This window comes from Chinchilla lanigera, unplaced genomic scaffold, assembly GCF_000276665.1.
Source record: "Chinchilla lanigera isolate Chin_1 unplaced genomic scaffold, ChiLan1.0 scaffold00009, whole genome shotgun sequence".
In the NCBI taxonomy this organism is placed as follows: domain Eukaryota; kingdom Metazoa; phylum Chordata; class Mammalia; order Rodentia; family Chinchillidae; genus Chinchilla; species Chinchilla lanigera.
In genome coordinates this window covers 3,947,369-3,964,431 of record NW_004955410.1, presented here as the reverse complement: position 1 = coordinate 3,964,431, position 17,063 = coordinate 3,947,369, and the positions used below count along the sequence as shown (strand labels likewise).

At 38.7% G+C, this 17,063-nt stretch overlaps 1 protein-coding gene across 4 annotated transcripts in view; it reads right to left on the bottom strand.

The window, feature by feature from the left end:
• Positions 1-849: 849 nt before the first annotated feature.
• The window catches only part of Cacna2d1 (calcium channel, voltage-dependent, alpha 2/delta subunit 1), a 419,185-nt gene continuing 402,971 nt past the window's right edge, over positions 850-17,063 (bottom strand). For all 4 annotated transcript variants that reach the window (XM_013510508.1, XM_013510509.1, XM_005377191.2 and 1 more), the window contains 7 exons: positions 16,800-16,952; positions 16,655-16,707; positions 15,009-15,064; positions 14,480-14,609; positions 12,402-12,511; positions 11,955-12,037; positions 850-4,799 (listed from right to left, as the gene is read on the bottom strand). In XM_013510508.1, the coding sequence (XP_013365962.1) occupies positions 4,692-4,799; positions 11,955-12,037; positions 12,402-12,511; positions 14,480-14,609; positions 15,009-15,064; positions 16,655-16,707; positions 16,800-16,952 (693 nt within the window). In that variant the 3' untranslated portion in view covers positions 850-4,691. The remainder of the gene's footprint in view (positions 4,800-11,954; positions 12,038-12,401; positions 12,512-14,479; positions 14,610-15,008; positions 15,065-16,654; positions 16,708-16,799; positions 16,953-17,063) is intronic.

Genomic DNA, 17,063 nt, shown 5'->3' with positions numbered 1-17,063 from the left:
TTAACAAGATGACTGATGGTGGGAAATGAGATCTGGAGGAGAGGATTGTTTATGGTGACAACTTGTTCAGAATTAAGCAATATGTTGAGAAAACAAATGTTATCTACTTTATACTTTTAAGCAAGGTTTCTTTTCTTCTGTTAAAATGTCTCGATCAGACATGGCCACCAGATTTCCCAGTGACCACCATGCTGGGTAGCCACACACTGCATTCCACTCACACGTAGAGGTCTCCTGTTTTATGGGATTCTGTGGGAAGAGGCTTACATGATACTCGGCTGCACTCAATACTGGGCTTGGGACCTTATTGTTTTTTAGGTGTGCAGAGGGAACCAGGTGGTAAACTGGCATAAACCTTAAAGACAATTTCACTCAGCTTGTCAAAGTTCCTTTATGGTCTTCTTTACTGTCTTAGCTGTTGTTTGCTATGAGAATTGTAGGAGCAATATTTAAATGTTAGGTGTACACATGATGAACACATTTCAAATATCCTTTTTTTTTTTCCCCCAAATTATTTACCCAAGGACTTTAAAAGAAAATGGAAATACTGTTTTTGCCTAAGGATATTTCTCATGTTAGAAGTCCCAAGTCAGATTTATCCATTTCCTAAATGGCTTAATGGGCAGGGTGCAGCAGGTCAGAATTCCACAAAGAAGCTGCAAATGTGTGTGTTTGTGAGTTGAGTTTTGTAACTGTAAAAACACTGCTATAATTCCCTTTTTTTTTTTTTTTTTTATAATCCAGAACTGTCTGTGCTGGAAAGCTTGCTTTCTTATAATGCATTTGTGACAAAGTCCTCTACGCTTTTCCACTAGATAGTAAAACAAGCAAATCATCCAAACTATATGGTGACTTTAAATGATAAACTTTTATTCTGAATATACTGTTTTTGCACAAGATTTAACACAACATTTTCTGGGATTATAAATATTTTATAACAGTATTATACAAATTTTTACAAAATGTTTTTAACAGGCTAATTTCCACAAAAGTGTCAAGAGAACATAATAAAGGGAAGGGGGACATCTATTGTTCACAAAAGCCGCTTGGCCTTTTTCAGGGATGCACATTGAGCATTTCACTAAAAGAATCCCTAAAAGCATGATCCAACAATCATACAACACAACAGAAAAGACAGCTTCATCAGGTCACACTGTAAACTCAACTGGCATCTATCCAAGACAGTATCCCCTTATTCTCAGGGTAATTTCTCTGAGACAACTTCTTTGATGTGAACTAGAAATGAGGCGGATGAAACAATTGATAAGGGCTCTCTGATACTTCCAAATCTTTGGGAAATTTTCAACACTTGATACTTTTGTTTAGTGATTTGATCTTTACAGAGAGGTACACTGAATATTAACAATATTAACATTCTGCTATGAGAAACAATACAAGATCCAGATAGTAATAAAATATTGGAATTTGGGGCAAGTGAACAAGTCACAAAATCCATTTTCTCTCGCTGAGTTAGACTCTCCATCTTCCGACATTTTAATGTCAGCTAACATGATCAACGGAATAGCTTGAGAGTTTTAAATTAAGACACAGAATTTAAACTTTTATGAAGACAAGACAAAGATTTAAGGGAGACGTAAAATCACAAGAGAGCATCAAATAAGCAAGTAACACTTGGATTGCGAAGGTCACTTAAAAGGGATACTGCCTATTTGAACCCCGTAAGGCCAGTTTTAAAGTTAATAAAAGGAATATTATATATAGGAAACTTACAAATGGCAGCAACACTGTTTTGCTTTTTTTTTTCCAAGTTAAGCAATAATGCCTGAAGCATTAGAAACATGAAAAAAGATCATACTAAAATCTTATAGGCCCAGGACCTAGAAATCTCTTCAATCAAACTTGCGAACTATGTCATGTTAAAAACCTGTTACAAATGTGGACCACGATTGGTGTTTGGCAGTAATGCTGGTTGTTCAAATGAAGAAAAGATAAAGAGATGATTAACGCAAGCTTCTGTCCTGTGACCCATCGTGGTTCCTTTTGGTGACATACTACATTCAGCTGCATGAGCACAGCACAAATTAAATGTGTAAAAACAGTTCAGAAGCCTTTCATTGATCACTTGTACTGGTCAGTCTTTGAAAATCAATAATTAATATCAGACTTGAAGTTTTTTGTCAACAGAATTCACAGAAATATAGCAAATTTAATGTAACAATTTGACGGGATGAGTGTTACTGTCTTTTGAAAAAAAATATGCTAAACCCAGGGTGAGTAGTATTGACCCTGAAAACAATTTTTAGTCTGAGAGCAAGTTCTTATCCAATTTCCTACCCTGTATGTGGCTGTTATTATACAGAACTATAATCAAATGGGGTCCTGCCGTGGGATGCCGAGCTTAAATATGACTAAGACAACAATAATCCAGTGATGAAAACATACAATATAAATGACATTGGCCCGGAAAATATAATAAGTGGATTTTAAACGTAATCTTAAGGTAGTCTGTTGTATGCTGGAAGCAACTGTTTGTTTTAATGTGCGTCATTTATTTACATAAGCTAGTAATTTTTATTTTTGATATCCTCTTCCCAACACTTTCATGATTTAAAATTCTAGCAAAAGTTAACAGTAAGATTTAAATATTTAAATAACAAATAACATGATTAAAACACATTGTACCTTTTTTTAAATCACTTTGGTGTATTCTAAAATGTCGATACAAGCTTCGAATTGACTAAAAAAAAAAATCACAATAATGCGCTAGAAATGGTAACTGATGTCAACTCTTAGAACAATAGTTGGCAAAGTGATTCCATTTCTTCCTCCCCATATTTTAAATTAAAAAACAATCTCATTAAGGAAATGTACACAAATGGTACTTAGGATACATTGGTGGTATGAGTGGATTATAAATGTATGCAAAGCTAAAAACAAAACAAATATATCTTAAACACTGCTAAAGAATGGACAAAAACTTTGATACATAGAACATATAAAAGCATGCTGGGTAATGTAAATAATTTTGATGTTAAAATTATATATAAGAAAATTTCCAGCATATATACACACCAATATTTGGCATGTTTGAATAAAGAAAAATGCATTTTACCATAAAAAATATCTGTATACTTTCAGCCTTCAGTAAAATTATGCATTATGCCTAGAGTTACACATTCACTGTTTTCATCCTTCCTTCAAATACTGTTTATTCCCGAAAATAATTTTTAAAAGCATAAATAATATTTTGATACCATATTAATCTATAATGAAATCTCTGATTTACTACACTAACCATTTTCACCAATGAGGCTGTATAAAAACAAATTTTATTATTCACAATCAAGTGTTCATGTGCATACATAGAGATCCACGGTTTCCTACTTGTTCAGATTGTTATAAAACCCTCATCAAACGGCATGGGACTTTGGCCAAATGATCATAGCATCGAAAAAGGAGGACAGAGCTTGGACTGTCCGTGCTCCTGCAAAATGAACGAACAGGAAACCTAGGATGTAGCTTCATTGAGAACATATATGTACTTTTCAAAAAATAAATGTGTTAAATCTGATTTATGTACTTAAAATATCTGTACATAGGTTTTCAGGCAAAAGCACAGATCTGTATAAAATCCACTGATTCTCATTCCGCCATTCCCCGGCCCCATCAGCCTGCATTGACATTGCACAGTATATTCAGAGTAGTTTCACGACATTTTGAAAAGATGACTGAAGTGCATTTACACTGCAAGTGTCAGATTCTTACATGACAATGATGTCACTCAGGTAACTTCTCAAGAGACTACACTCTACAGTAAGAGAAAAACAAACCAAAAAGTTAAAATAGCAGCAGCAGCATCATGCAAAATACCCTTGTAACCCAAGTTCATTTGTCACAAGAAAAACATTTCCCCTCCCCCCAGTGAGCTTCTCTTAGAGCATTGTTAATATCTGGCTAGCACTACATAACCATACTGTGGACAAAGGGAACATTACACCAGAACTTTATAGGGCATACATTTATGAGAAAATATGTCATGTTCAAATTTCACCCTCAAGCACCTTTAGTTTAATAATTTCTTAGCTGTTATTTGCAAGCTATCAATTCACTACCCCATGTAATTGGTCATCAATTGTGTTTTATTTTTGGCAGAGAAATCATTCTGCATAAGGCATTTTATTCCTGGCAAAATTTTTGTAGAAAATTAGCCATTATTCCTATTTCAGCAACGTAGACCACTGTTAATTCCCTCTCTCTCTGTCCCTCTGTAGTCAAGAACTACTCAAAGTAGGAATTAACTTCTAACAGAAGAATAAATGGAGGCAAAAATAACTACTTCTCCCTACAGGTTTTCTTGGTAAATCTGCAGTAAGTTGAAATTCCAGGTCAAAATCAAGACATTTCCTATGATTCATAAACAATTGCGTGGGGAGCCCTTCTACACATCATCACCAGCAATGCAACAACTCCTGTTTTCCCAGGAGAGCACAAAGAATTTTCGCTTTGATGTTCTTAGATGGTGCAGCACTCACACAAGTACACGGGTCAGACACCCTGACATGCAGCCAGTGGGTGCCCCATGGGTCTGTGCCTTAGATACGCCTTGATAAAGGTCCAGCTAATGTTTCGCTGATTCCACAGGTGACCCTACTGTGACATCATCCAGGGCTCATATTTTGGCAGGGTCTGGAGTTTAATGATGTGGTTTTGGTTTCAGAAGGTCACAATAGTTAGTGTCTGCTGCCAGATACCAGCCAGAGGAGTAGAAACTGGAATCCGAGAATAGACCACAGGGACGAACTTAATCCAGAAACACCGCCACAGTCAGAATAATCCTCCTGTTAGAAAGGAAAGGAAAAATAAATCTTGAAAAATATTTAGAAAACTACCTTTCAAAGTACCCCTTATCTAGCCCACCTTCGAACTCACTGTATAAAGCTGCTTTAATGCAATCCAAATAAATAACACTCACCTAGATTTTATTCCTCAACGTTACGGGTAAAGCAATTTACCTACCAGCACTTGGAAAATGCTGTAAATTTTTAATTGTAAATGCTGATGATTAGAAAGGGTATACTTTAATAATAAATCCTCTTTTGAGCAAAGTACCAACTATTCACTAAAAAAGCACTGCCATAATAGCACAAATCCTATATATTTATAAATGCAAGAAATAATACAATTTAATAGAGTTCCATAACTCCAAAGCATTAAGGTTTTAGCAAGTGTGCACCACAGGAAAAAAGCAATTTAAGAAATAGAATTCCATTTCCCATATTTCTTATATTCGTGTTTTCAGTTGAACATGTGAGGTGTCCATAGAATCTTCATCAAGAATTAGAGTAAAATGAAAAATACCACCAATATTTTTGAAGAAATAACAGTGAAAGGACAGCCTGGAATCCTATCCAAAATAAAGAATTAAGCTAGAAAGAGAGATCTGAACGGGCGCATCAACTGGGAGTCCCACGGTGCAGGTGCGCACTGGCTTCCTACTAATGCCCACAGATTCTTCCTCTTTTCTTCCTAGGTTCCATGTTCTGTAGCATTTTTCACATTCTTTAATTCCTTTTAGTGCAGTGAATTTCATTTCAAAACCTTCACGTCTAACCATTCTTGTAAACATCTTAAAAAAATTCACTAATTAAAAGTTCAATTTCCAAGAATCAAAATATTTGATTATATAAATGATTGCGTGGACAAAACTGTTCTTTTTATGAGAATTATTCTACAGGGACTTTAAGCTCTCAAAGAGCTGGAGCTTTTGCTTTACGTTTGATTGGCCAGAGTTTATTTAACACTGTTTTTGCCACTTAGTAAATAAATAACATTAGTTTCCTGAGCTTTGAAGAGACTGAAACTATTTTCTTTTCGTTGAGAAGAAGGCTGAGTGAAGAATCTATGAAAGAAAACTTTATTTTTCAAAAATGATTGCCCATATCTAAACAGAATCATCAAAGAACCAATTCGTAGTCTTCCTGTATCTGACCTTTCAGGACCACTTGATGTGTAAATTTTCTCTCTTCAAATATTTTCTCCTGTCCTCTTCCGGTTTTCCTTGACACAGCTCAGGGCACTTTTACTCTTACGCTCCTTCCTCTGATCTCCTCTCTGCGTCCCAGTCTCTCCTTTTTCATGTAGATTTTGTTTCTAGAGCTCTAACCTGGTCCACTGGCTTAGCATGTCATCTGCTGGTTAATAACTTGCACTTTTCTACCTGCAGCCCTGAATTCTCCCAAGTTCCACACACGCGTCTCCCCTCTTTGTGTGTCCTGGGGATCGTAACTACCCCCGCCCCCTGGCACGCACTCTTCTCAGACTCTGCAAACGGCACTCCTAGAGCAGAGGACACTGCACGACTCAGGTCCCCAAGGGTCCTCTTTTTCTCCACAGGACCCACGAGTACCTCTTTCCCTGTTCCAAACTAGAACTAAGCCGGCTGCTCCCCCATTCGGGCCCAGCCAAGCTGGCTTTGCCTTGCCTTCTGCACAAGCCTGCTCTCTTCTCTCCTTGCTTCTACCCTGCCCTTTCTCAATCTCTTCCCCTCCAGCCAGTGTTCTTAAAACACTGTAAATCCTTTCACGTTTTGGAATTTCTCATCATTCTCAATGTCCCTTGCTTCCCACTGAAAATGCTGCCCTCATGGCTTCCGCATCAAGGGACCTGAATTCCTTGTAAATCCTACTCAGTGTCCTGTGCTCTGCAGCCTGGCTATTCCTCTGCCCTCACCACTGATGCTGCCTCAGAAACACCGTCTTTCTCCACAACAGCCCAAGGTGCTCACTACCTCAGGGCCATTGCATGCACTCTTCTCTTTGTCCAGATACTTTCCCCTCCAGATAGGGGACCCTGTAGCCCGAGTAAAAGCCAGGCACTGGTCACCTTTGAATGTGTGTTTGTGCACTTTGAGTGTCTCACACATAGAGGAGTGACAGGATACACAGCAGGTATGTTGTGTTTGGTAAGTGAATAGTAGAAAGTAGCTAATACACTAGTCAGGAACACCACAAACGTAAAATACTACGCAAAGTCCTACTTGCCACTTCAGCAGGAGTACTGCCCAGTTCTGGTAGAGTATTAATTTGATGGACAGAAATGTATCATTCAGATGCGCCTCACTTATGTATGAAGGACTCATTTCCTCCAGGCGACTCCTGCAGTGAAGGACGCACTGTTACATCCTAGACCGCGTGGCGGAGAGGCAGATACGCGCTCCGGCTCTTTGCTTTTTCTTTCTGCTCTGCAGGTGGTGCTCTTCTTTCTCTTCTCCGTTTCCTGTGTGCTGGTGAGCTCCCTTGAGTCTGCAAGGTGGAGTTAGAGGAGTCCCTTGCTTCCCACTGAAAATGCTGCCCTCATGGCTTCTGCATCATGTTTTGTCCAGTGCTCTGCCGGGCACAGTCGCAAGCAATGAGATGAGAAGCTGTGAATGTGAGCTGCTGCACATGCTCAAAACATTTGAGTCACAACTGCAGGTATGGAAGGAACCTCAGCATTTTCCATCTTGGAGAGACTGAAATTCCATAGGCTTCAAGACTAGACAAATCGGTCCGATTTCTAAAGATTGCTGAATTAGAAAGTAACAGTTCGGTAGCTTTACCTAGGTAGCGTAGGCTGGCTTCAAACTCAAAGTGATCCTCCTGCCTCAGCCTCCCAAGTGATGGGATCACAAGCATGTGTCACCACGCCCTGCTTTATATTTTGAAATATAGTAGACTGGAAGTGAAATATAATAGACTAATATTACTAGACTTCCTCAAGGGAGACACTCTCAAAAGATTATCAGTAAAGACATCACTTAAGAATCATTCCATTCCATCTCCAGAACTCATTAAAAGAAAGGAAAATGTAAACTGCGAGTGTGCCCCAAGGTTCCTTAGTAAGACCACACACACCAGGGCATAAAATCCCCTCTGTCAGTGGACTGCACACCGACACAGCCACTGTGGAAATCGGTGTGAAGATTCCCACAAAACTAAAAGTGGGAATGCTACTGGACCCGGCTATTCAAACTCTAAATATCTTTTCAAAAGAGTTAAAGACTTCACAGCACAGCCATACACGCACACCACGTTTACAGCAGCTCAGCCCATAATGGCTAAATCGTGAAGCAGCCTATATGCCCCAGCAGATGAATGGATAAAAAGGTGGTATTTGTATACAACGGAGCACTGCTCTGCCATGAAGAAAGATAAACTTGTGTCATTTGTAGGAAAATGGGTGCACCCAGAGACCGTAATGCTAAGTGCAGTAACTCAGACTCATAAACTTAAATATCACATGGTTTCTTCTATGTGAAAAACTCAAATATATATGGCGTACAGAGAAAGAAAAAATGTATTATAATCCAGCCTTGACAATGTATCTAAAAGTGTACAATGACTTAGTACAATTGCCTTACATGTTTTATATGTTCTTTGGCTTATTAATCTGGTTTTCAATCTGTATATATGGTTATTTACTTTATAAGGTCTTTTACTTTGTAAGGTCACCTGACAACATTAACCCATGAAGTAGGTGGTGTATTTGTTCAGCTCTTTAAATATAGAAGGACTAATAAACATATGTGCAGAAATTTATTTCTGAACATTCATTTATATGTACCCAATAACATGATTTTATTGAATTGGATTTGTAGAGAATAATACACTTCTCAATAGAGATGACTGGCTTGCTTTACTTTCTGCCTTGATTGATTAACAATTCCAGCTCCTTTGTTTGCCTTTTGCTTTTCTTTTCCACCTGCATCTTCATGAACTCTGGGTCAAAACAGGTATCACTCGGACCCTTAGGTTTTTCATGCCATTTTGGGAACATTTACATTGCAGCTTTTTAAAAATTTTTACATTTTCTTAATATAATAGCTAAGAAAACACTTACTCATTTTTATGTCTAATTCATAACTTACACATATGATCTAAAATTCTGTGTTTGAGAAAAGTAAACTTTATAATCAAAGGGGAAAACATAATGAACTTTTATACTACTTCTCATGTAGAGAATATGATCATCGAGCACCAAGATGTGGTAGCTTTCCCATTTCTGTTAGGACCGCAAACAGACATATATCACACCACTCCACTCTTCTTATTTAAATAGTTGACTAGGTACTTTCTGAAGGGACTAAGTTACATTGCAAATAGACACCTGCATATCAATTTTAAGAATATGTATATATTGGACAGCATCATTTAACTTTGGTCTTTTACTTAATCACCAAACCCAGCTAGGTATCTTCACTTGCAATCTTTTGCTATGGAAACCATTATTATCTCAGAGCAACTTTGATCACTTTCTGAGACTTTCTCTGCTATTACACCTTTTCCCTGTCTCCTGTGCTCACTCTAGCTTGGTAACAGTCACATCTCCATCTAGTGGCTTCCTAGTTGATGGTTACCTGAAGACCAGGGAGAAAGAACACAACAGAAGTTGCTCTAGTCACATACCCCTGGTGATTCCAGAGTATCAGAAATGAAACTGAATAACAATAAATGGAACACGGAACATAAATGCAAGCCCCAGACATCTACTGAATGGTATTGCTTATGAAATTCTAAAACACAATGATAATTTGACATTAAATAAAATAATTTTAGAAAATACAAAGGCTCTATTAAACTATTTCAAGAATACCAATATTTTCAGAATAAAACTCTCAAAAGCTACTTAAACTAAATTTATTTAAAAGAAAAACCAGAATTATTGAAGTTCTCATACAATGCTTACTAAAACTGAAATGGTCCACTAAACTTGTTAGCATTTTGGAAAATAATTGATATAACTGCCTCTAATAATTGTTAAATATTTCTCTTTAGCAAAAGTGACATATCATAAAGCCTCTATAAAATTTGATCCACATTGACTAATCTTTGCAGAAAAACCATAAAAGAAAATTATGATATTTAAATTAAATATAGAAATCTAATTTTGATGTTTGATATGAAAAACTTATGCACCATTTGAAACCACCACTTATAAAAGAGTATCAGTACTAAAATTTTAATAACATTGTCTCATGACATTTATTATTGTGGACTTAGGGGTATGAATCATTTTCTAATATTTCAAGCCAAAAACAAGACAAAAGAAAAATTAGAGAAAGTGACTGACCATCCACACCACATGAAAACTTGCAGTAAAATGCAGATAGGAGCGGACATCATGGTACAGGCACCACTCGCTGTGCACATGAGTTGATCCTATTAATAACGGGCAAAGTAGCAAGTACAGGAAAGGAAAGAAAACACAGAGAAGAAGACATACAAGATGAGATCTCATGCAATTTGCTGGCAATTAGCAGTTAATGTGAGCCTCCATCCAGAGCAGATTCACAGAGACCATTGCGAATAAGCATTACCAAAATACTCCACCGCTAGAGAAGCACAACGCACCATTAGCGCACCAAGCTACACGGCAGAGCGATACTTTCACACACAACCCCTAGACAGTTCACAGGAACTGGAATTGCTGAAAATTCATCTTAGTCAAATCTTTGTAAGTTCTGGTCAAATGATACAGACTCCTAGAATGAGAATATCTTGAGTCAATAGTGATTTCACATCTTTTAGGTTCATCTGAGTGAATTCATCTGCCTTTGGATTGTCAGAGGTTGCTGAGTAATGGCTGAAGAGCAATGTTTCCCTACTGATTGTGGGCACTCCCGGGCCCCCAACTTCTTTTGGGAAACAGATTAATAGAAGACCTCAAATATGGACTGCATAAATCATAGTAGGTAAAACTGAAAAAAAATAAAAACCCAACACCTTAGCTCCATTTTTGAATCATTTTTTTTTTTTTTTTTTTTTTTTTGGTTTTTTCTCCGGTACCGGGAACCGAACTCACGACCTTGCGCGTGCCAGGCAGGCGCTTTTGCCGCTGAGCTAAACCCCCAGCCCCTTGAATCACTTTTAAGAGAAATAGTCAATTCTCTTCACAGAGATAAACTGGATATACTGGATAACATGTCTTGCATTTTATTTCTTCTTTGTTTCATTTTTAAATTTATATTATCTAGTTTCTTGATACATGTCTTGGAGAAGTCTTAATCATTTGTGGTTATAAACCTATCCTAAGTTCTTCTAAAACACAAGTTAATCAATGGGTGTGCTGACACAGTTTTAGAATAAGAACTGTATGAAGGGGACAAGGTTCTGTTTGTGAGCTCCTTGGTGTGTATGAGCCACCAATGCAAGACATACCTTGAAAATCAGAACTGGGGAATATTCTATTTCAAATCAGTAAAAATGAATGGAGTTTTTTGTGGCATTCATCTCCAAGAATAAATTTTCTCAATTAAAATAATTTTGAAAGCATTTGACTATATGCATAGTAAGTCAGAAAAATGCTTTTGGGAAAAATGATTTATAGGGAAACTAGTGACCATCTTTAGATAACATACATTAAATGTGCCTTGTAATTTATCAAATTAACCTTGTAAAACTGAATACTCTAACTTCAAATACTTAGAAAAAATATAAAGGAAATAATATAAACCTATGATAATATCAGAAATCAGGTAAAGGAAATTAGAACTATTAAATATAGGAAAATAGCTATATAACAGGTCTTTAGCATACTTATTCAAGACAAAACACAAACTAATAGGAATATTCTAATAAAAATAACATATTTTCAAGTTTTGAATAGAAATGCAAGCAGGCAATACATATAAGTAATATTTATTAAGAGTTATTTTTATTAGAAAATCTTTATCATCAGATTTGTGACCACGTAATCAATCAGTGGGCTGATGGAGTTGTGTCTGAAAGTACAATTTCTGTGGGAAAGACAGAAGAAGCAACTATTTAAATTTATGATAATCATGACAAAATTGGAAATGAAAAAAATTTACCTACCAGCAAGTATACCATGCTAGTGAGAAAAACTATGGTTAAGACAATATGTTTGAGAAAAAACACTGCCATTTACAGCTTAAATTCTGGTGGACAAGAGCCACTCAGTTATGGAGTTTCAGTCCACTAAACGTGGTGTCTTACCATGTCACTGTTGTCAAAGCAGACATCAGGCCCTTTGCGGTATCTGGGCTGCTTGACCATATCACAAGGGTCTGGACCATCAGCTGTGAGACTTGTTAAGGAACAGGAAGTTGCAGTCCCCCCACATGTGAGCAAAAGTGATGCAATGAAACCTACTGATTTTTAAAACAAGCAAGAGATAGTGCCGTTACTTTCACCCAACACAATCACTCTCAGTATGTGGGGATTTAAGGGACTGTACTGAACTCTCCTTGCAGTGCTCATGAGGCAGAATCAACTCTGACATTCAAACCCAATGTTTGCCACACATCCACTCTTCCTCTCCAGGGTGATGACAGCTCTCTGGAATCAGTTTTTCTCTTTATAAGCAAAAGCAAGGTGAGCAGGTTACTAGCACATTCCTTTACACTGGCTTTCCATCCTGAGCATCTTGATGTCAAAGGATACAAGTCTGCTCCGCCTGGATGAGCAGCCTGGTGTCACAGGGACAGGTCCCTTTGCTCTCGACCATTATGAATATTAAGTTGGTGTTCATAATCTTTTCTACATGAAAAATTCTGCAAAATTAATGTTGAGGCATCATGTGAAATGAAGAATCTTCTGGGAAAGGCATGAACTATTTCAAAGATTCTCACATGACAGGATATGAAACACAAAGCATCACAATGGGAAGTAGTAAAACAGAATGAGTGCATTTTTGAAAAGAAAGATTATTATCTTTGTATTTAATGCCATGAACATATCGCCTCCCTCAAATGAATATGAAAGAACAAACGTCATATGGAGGACATTTCTTACAGCAACTTGTGTTAGCTGTCATTATAGAGTAAGCCCTATTTAGTTGTTGAAACTCATAAAAGAAAGGTTTCATTTTCATGTTCAAGGAACTGTGGTATTCATCACTTAAAATATGCCAAACCAGCCCTGTTACAGATAGAAAATCAGGGTAGAAAAATGGCTAAGTATTCTCAGCAAGCTAAGGGCAGAACAGTCTCCACCCATGACACCAAGCGAACTTCCTGTGAAGACCAAGGTGTTTCCTGCTCTTCCCAATATGGCGACCTTCAGGCCACGAAGCAGCTGGGCTGTGAAGCTTCAAATGGGACAAGTGAGATCAAGACACAACGTTTTGAATTTGCTAAGTCCTGTAGTGGACAGCACAGAGACACAGGATCGAGGGCTTGAAATTCCATCCCCACTTTTAGCCACGCCTAAATCTCCTGTCCTTCTCAGCAACCAAAATAAAAATATAAACAGTATCACTAAGAAGTAATTTTTATGAGTATACATGTTTCAAGGTGGAACTCTCTTTCCTTCTTTCCCCCCACTGGTTTGAGACATGAGCATAAAACAAGTCAGATAAAAATACGACTCGATCAGAAAGCATGTTTCAAATCATGTCTTCATTATATTACCCTTTACCTTACCATTTAATCTCGTGCTTTAAGTACGCATGGCTGGACCTCAGTGGGTACCCACTAAACATGCTCTAATGCCACTGCCTGCAGTGGGCAGCCTGGTACGCCCATCTCTACGACACGCCCTGTCTTTGCTCTGAGTTCACGTTTGACCTCTTGCCTTCCCTCTCTTCTCATCGACCTCCTCCACGGATGCAGAGGTTCTTGAAGTAAGTCATAAAACACACTGGCCGTGTCTAATCACAGTTCGTGGCGGCCGTGGCTGACCCCTTGCTTGAAAATTGCTGGAACTGTCACAGACTTCGGTTCTCAGTCCCCTAGCAACTCCATGTCCCCGTGCTTTCCCGTCTCAGCTTCCCTGCGCCCCTCGCTTTCCCCTCATCTCTGTTAACGTTTTTTTTCAGAACCACGTGCCTCCCGCAGCAGGGATCACCATGTTCTTCTCAGCCTCCCAGAGTCCCCACCTTGCCTTTCTCCTCTTTCCATTACAGCCAGTTAAATTTTCCGCCTCATCGCAAAAAATTTAAAGATGTTTTATAAACACTGACTGCATAGTATTAACCACGACTGTATGAAATTACACTATTCCCAGTTTCTTCAGTTTCAAGTCAAAGGTAATATTCAAGTCTTCCTGTCAGAGAAGATTAGGAACAAAAACAAACACAAGAACTATCCTTTTGTAAGCCGGTGTAATTACCATCTCTGAAAGGAAACTATACTGTGCTTAGAATTATTAACATAATATAATGCACACTAGTTATTTTAGAATATAAACCTTTATCATCCTCTAAATCAATAAGTTGCAACACGGATTATTTTAGATGAAAATGACATTAAATATATACAAATTTCTCTACATTCTGCCTAAGGTAGGCAATTATGTTGATCGTATCATTATAGTTCAGTTACTACTTATCAAACTTCGAATTTTAAATATTATAAATTTTTAAAGCCTCCCAAGAAACTGAAGATCTCGGATACTTTCGACTTAAAACCATTACTCCCATCTGTGGTGTCAATGACAATCCGCATTTTTTCCTATAAAGATTATAAACCTGACTGGGACTTGGTGAACCAGGGCTGCGCCCGAGGCGGGGGACCGAGTACCTGGAGCAGTTCCCACAGTCAAGGACGCCGCTGAAGGATTTACTGTCGTTGTTGAAGAAGTACTGGGTTTGCTCGGTGATGCAGCTCTGCTTGGACAGGGAGGCGGTGAAGTCCTCCTCCTCCATCTCCACTGTGGGAATCAAGTCGCAGATCACCACCTGGCCGGGACACCCGGCCGGCCACCCCCAGGTTTCCTTCTCAACTGGGCAAAACCAACACGGCAAGATGCCAGGCTCATTCTGTGTGACATCCTGACAGCCCCTGAGTGGGGCACCCAAAACTCATCAACAGGACAGTGAACATGACGGGGCAGAGCAAGGGACAACACGAACACAACAATTCTCTAGAATACTAGAAAAGGCCTGACAAATTCAATCTACAGAAGTGTCAGAGGGATGATGTCTCTCTTTTGTGCACGCACACACACACACACACACACACACACACATTTTCCTTGAGGGGAGCTCACTACGGCCAAAGTGAAAGTTTTCACTGCTCTGATGGTGAGCACCTGGGGGCCTTTACATACCTGCTTCAAGGAGCCGAGGAAAGGTCAAACTCAAGAGGAACTGCTGGAGGATAGACCTGAATGTTTAAAATGAATAACAGAAAAATCTAGAAATTTCCCTGTATGAATTTATAATACAATCTTCAGCACTTTTGTAGGTAAAACAACAAATAATACATTTTCCATCTGTTTGAAAGTTGCTCCCTGGAAATTTAAGACCATTTTTATCCACGTATTTCTTAAATTACACATAACAGTGTCATTTTGCTGTGCCCTGTGAAGAAGGCAGAGGTATTGGAGACCAAGTGCAGGACACGCATGTGTTCGAGGGCCTAAGGGGCAGCATCACTGTGCGAATATGAACTCAGAGACAGAGATCAGCACTTCAGAGAAGAGGTCTTTACATCCAGGTTTTCTCCTTGCTTTAGTTCTAGGAAGCCCTGTGACAGAATGACTTTGTACTACAAAGATTTGAATTTCTGATCTACTTACTTTACAGTATAGAACATATTTGTTAGAACAGGGCATTCATAAAATAGTATATGCATGTTCTATAGAAAGCACATGTTAGGGCACATTTCCGTCTTAAAATAAATGACCGCAGAAGCAAACATTATTACAGAATCTTCTGGAACAGAATTTAGTTTGAAAACAGGGGATGAGGTGGGGGTGTGGGAGTAGGGGGGAATAGATTTTGGCCAGAAAATAGGGTAAATTAGTTCAGATCTCTATTAGATACAGAGCCCACTTAAAACTGATACACAAATATCAGTATCATGCCATAAAATACAATTTTCAGAAAAAAATCAGGCGTTTAAATTAAACTACTCTTTGCTACTTTGATAAATAATACCGTCACCTAAATTTAGCTGAGAAGGGGCTGGGGATTTAGCTCAGCGGCAAAAGCTCCTGCCTGGCAAGCGCAAGGTCGTGAGTTCGGTTCCCGGTACCGGAGAAAAACGAAAAATAAATAAATAAATAAATAAATTTAGCTGAGAAATCTCAGTGTTCAGCGAATGGCACAGATCAACCTGAGGGGTGAGGCTGAGATAATAGTGGGGTGATGACCCAAGAGGAGCAGCAGGACAGGAGAATGGAAGGAGACCAGGACTCCGGGACACATGGCGGCCGCAGCCTGGCTGGTCAGAGCGGAAGGACAGGTGGTGTCCCTCTGGGAGGGGGCTCAGGCAGCAAGGGTGAGGGAGTCAGGGAAAAGAAATCTGGGTTCATTTCGGCAATGTGATGCCTCTAAACCTCGGCCAGTCCCTGTAGGAATGAATGGTGAAGACCAGAAAGTTAGGTCGGCATGCCATGAACTGGATCAATGAAGACACCCAATTTGGAGAGTAAAGATAATAAATCTTACAGATACATATTCCTAGAATTTAAGGGGTCAGGTACAATGTAAAGTAAAATCTATGAAGACTTCCAACAGAACCATAAATTAAAAGGCTCTAAAGAGACTGAAATTTGCTTGAGCATAACGTTTCCATTTTTAAAAATTAAATTTCACATGATCATCAACTTTTCCAACATCTGCCTGAGCAATGAAAATAAAAGCCACCCACTACAACAACTGACCTATCACAAAATTCATAATTTCCTCACATTAGTTTTTCACAGCACCTTTTTTCTCAAGACCAATAAAGCTCAAAGTCAGCACTCACCAGGCAGCAGCAGTGGCCCACCAGCCAATCTGGAGGATGTCTGCTATGGATGGCTGTAAATCACAGTAAGAAAGTCAGTGCACTCTCCTATGCTCACGCGCATGTCCCCATAGCAGGAACTGACCCGACCACAGCCTCTACTGACCACGTGTGCCGAGCGATGTCCTGCTCCTTGTTTGGGGGCGGCGCCGGGCTCGCACACTGACTGATAATCGTAAGATTTATTGAAAGCATACACTGATATATTAACCAGGTGTCTCATCAGGCTAGGGTCAATCTCTCCAAAAAATCGTCCAATCTGATGAAGAAAAAAATTTATTAAAATTTCAAATGTACACCAAAGATGAATTTCTGAACCTGCCCAGTGAAAAGAAATAATGAGAAGAAACTGTGATCGAAAAGAACAGGA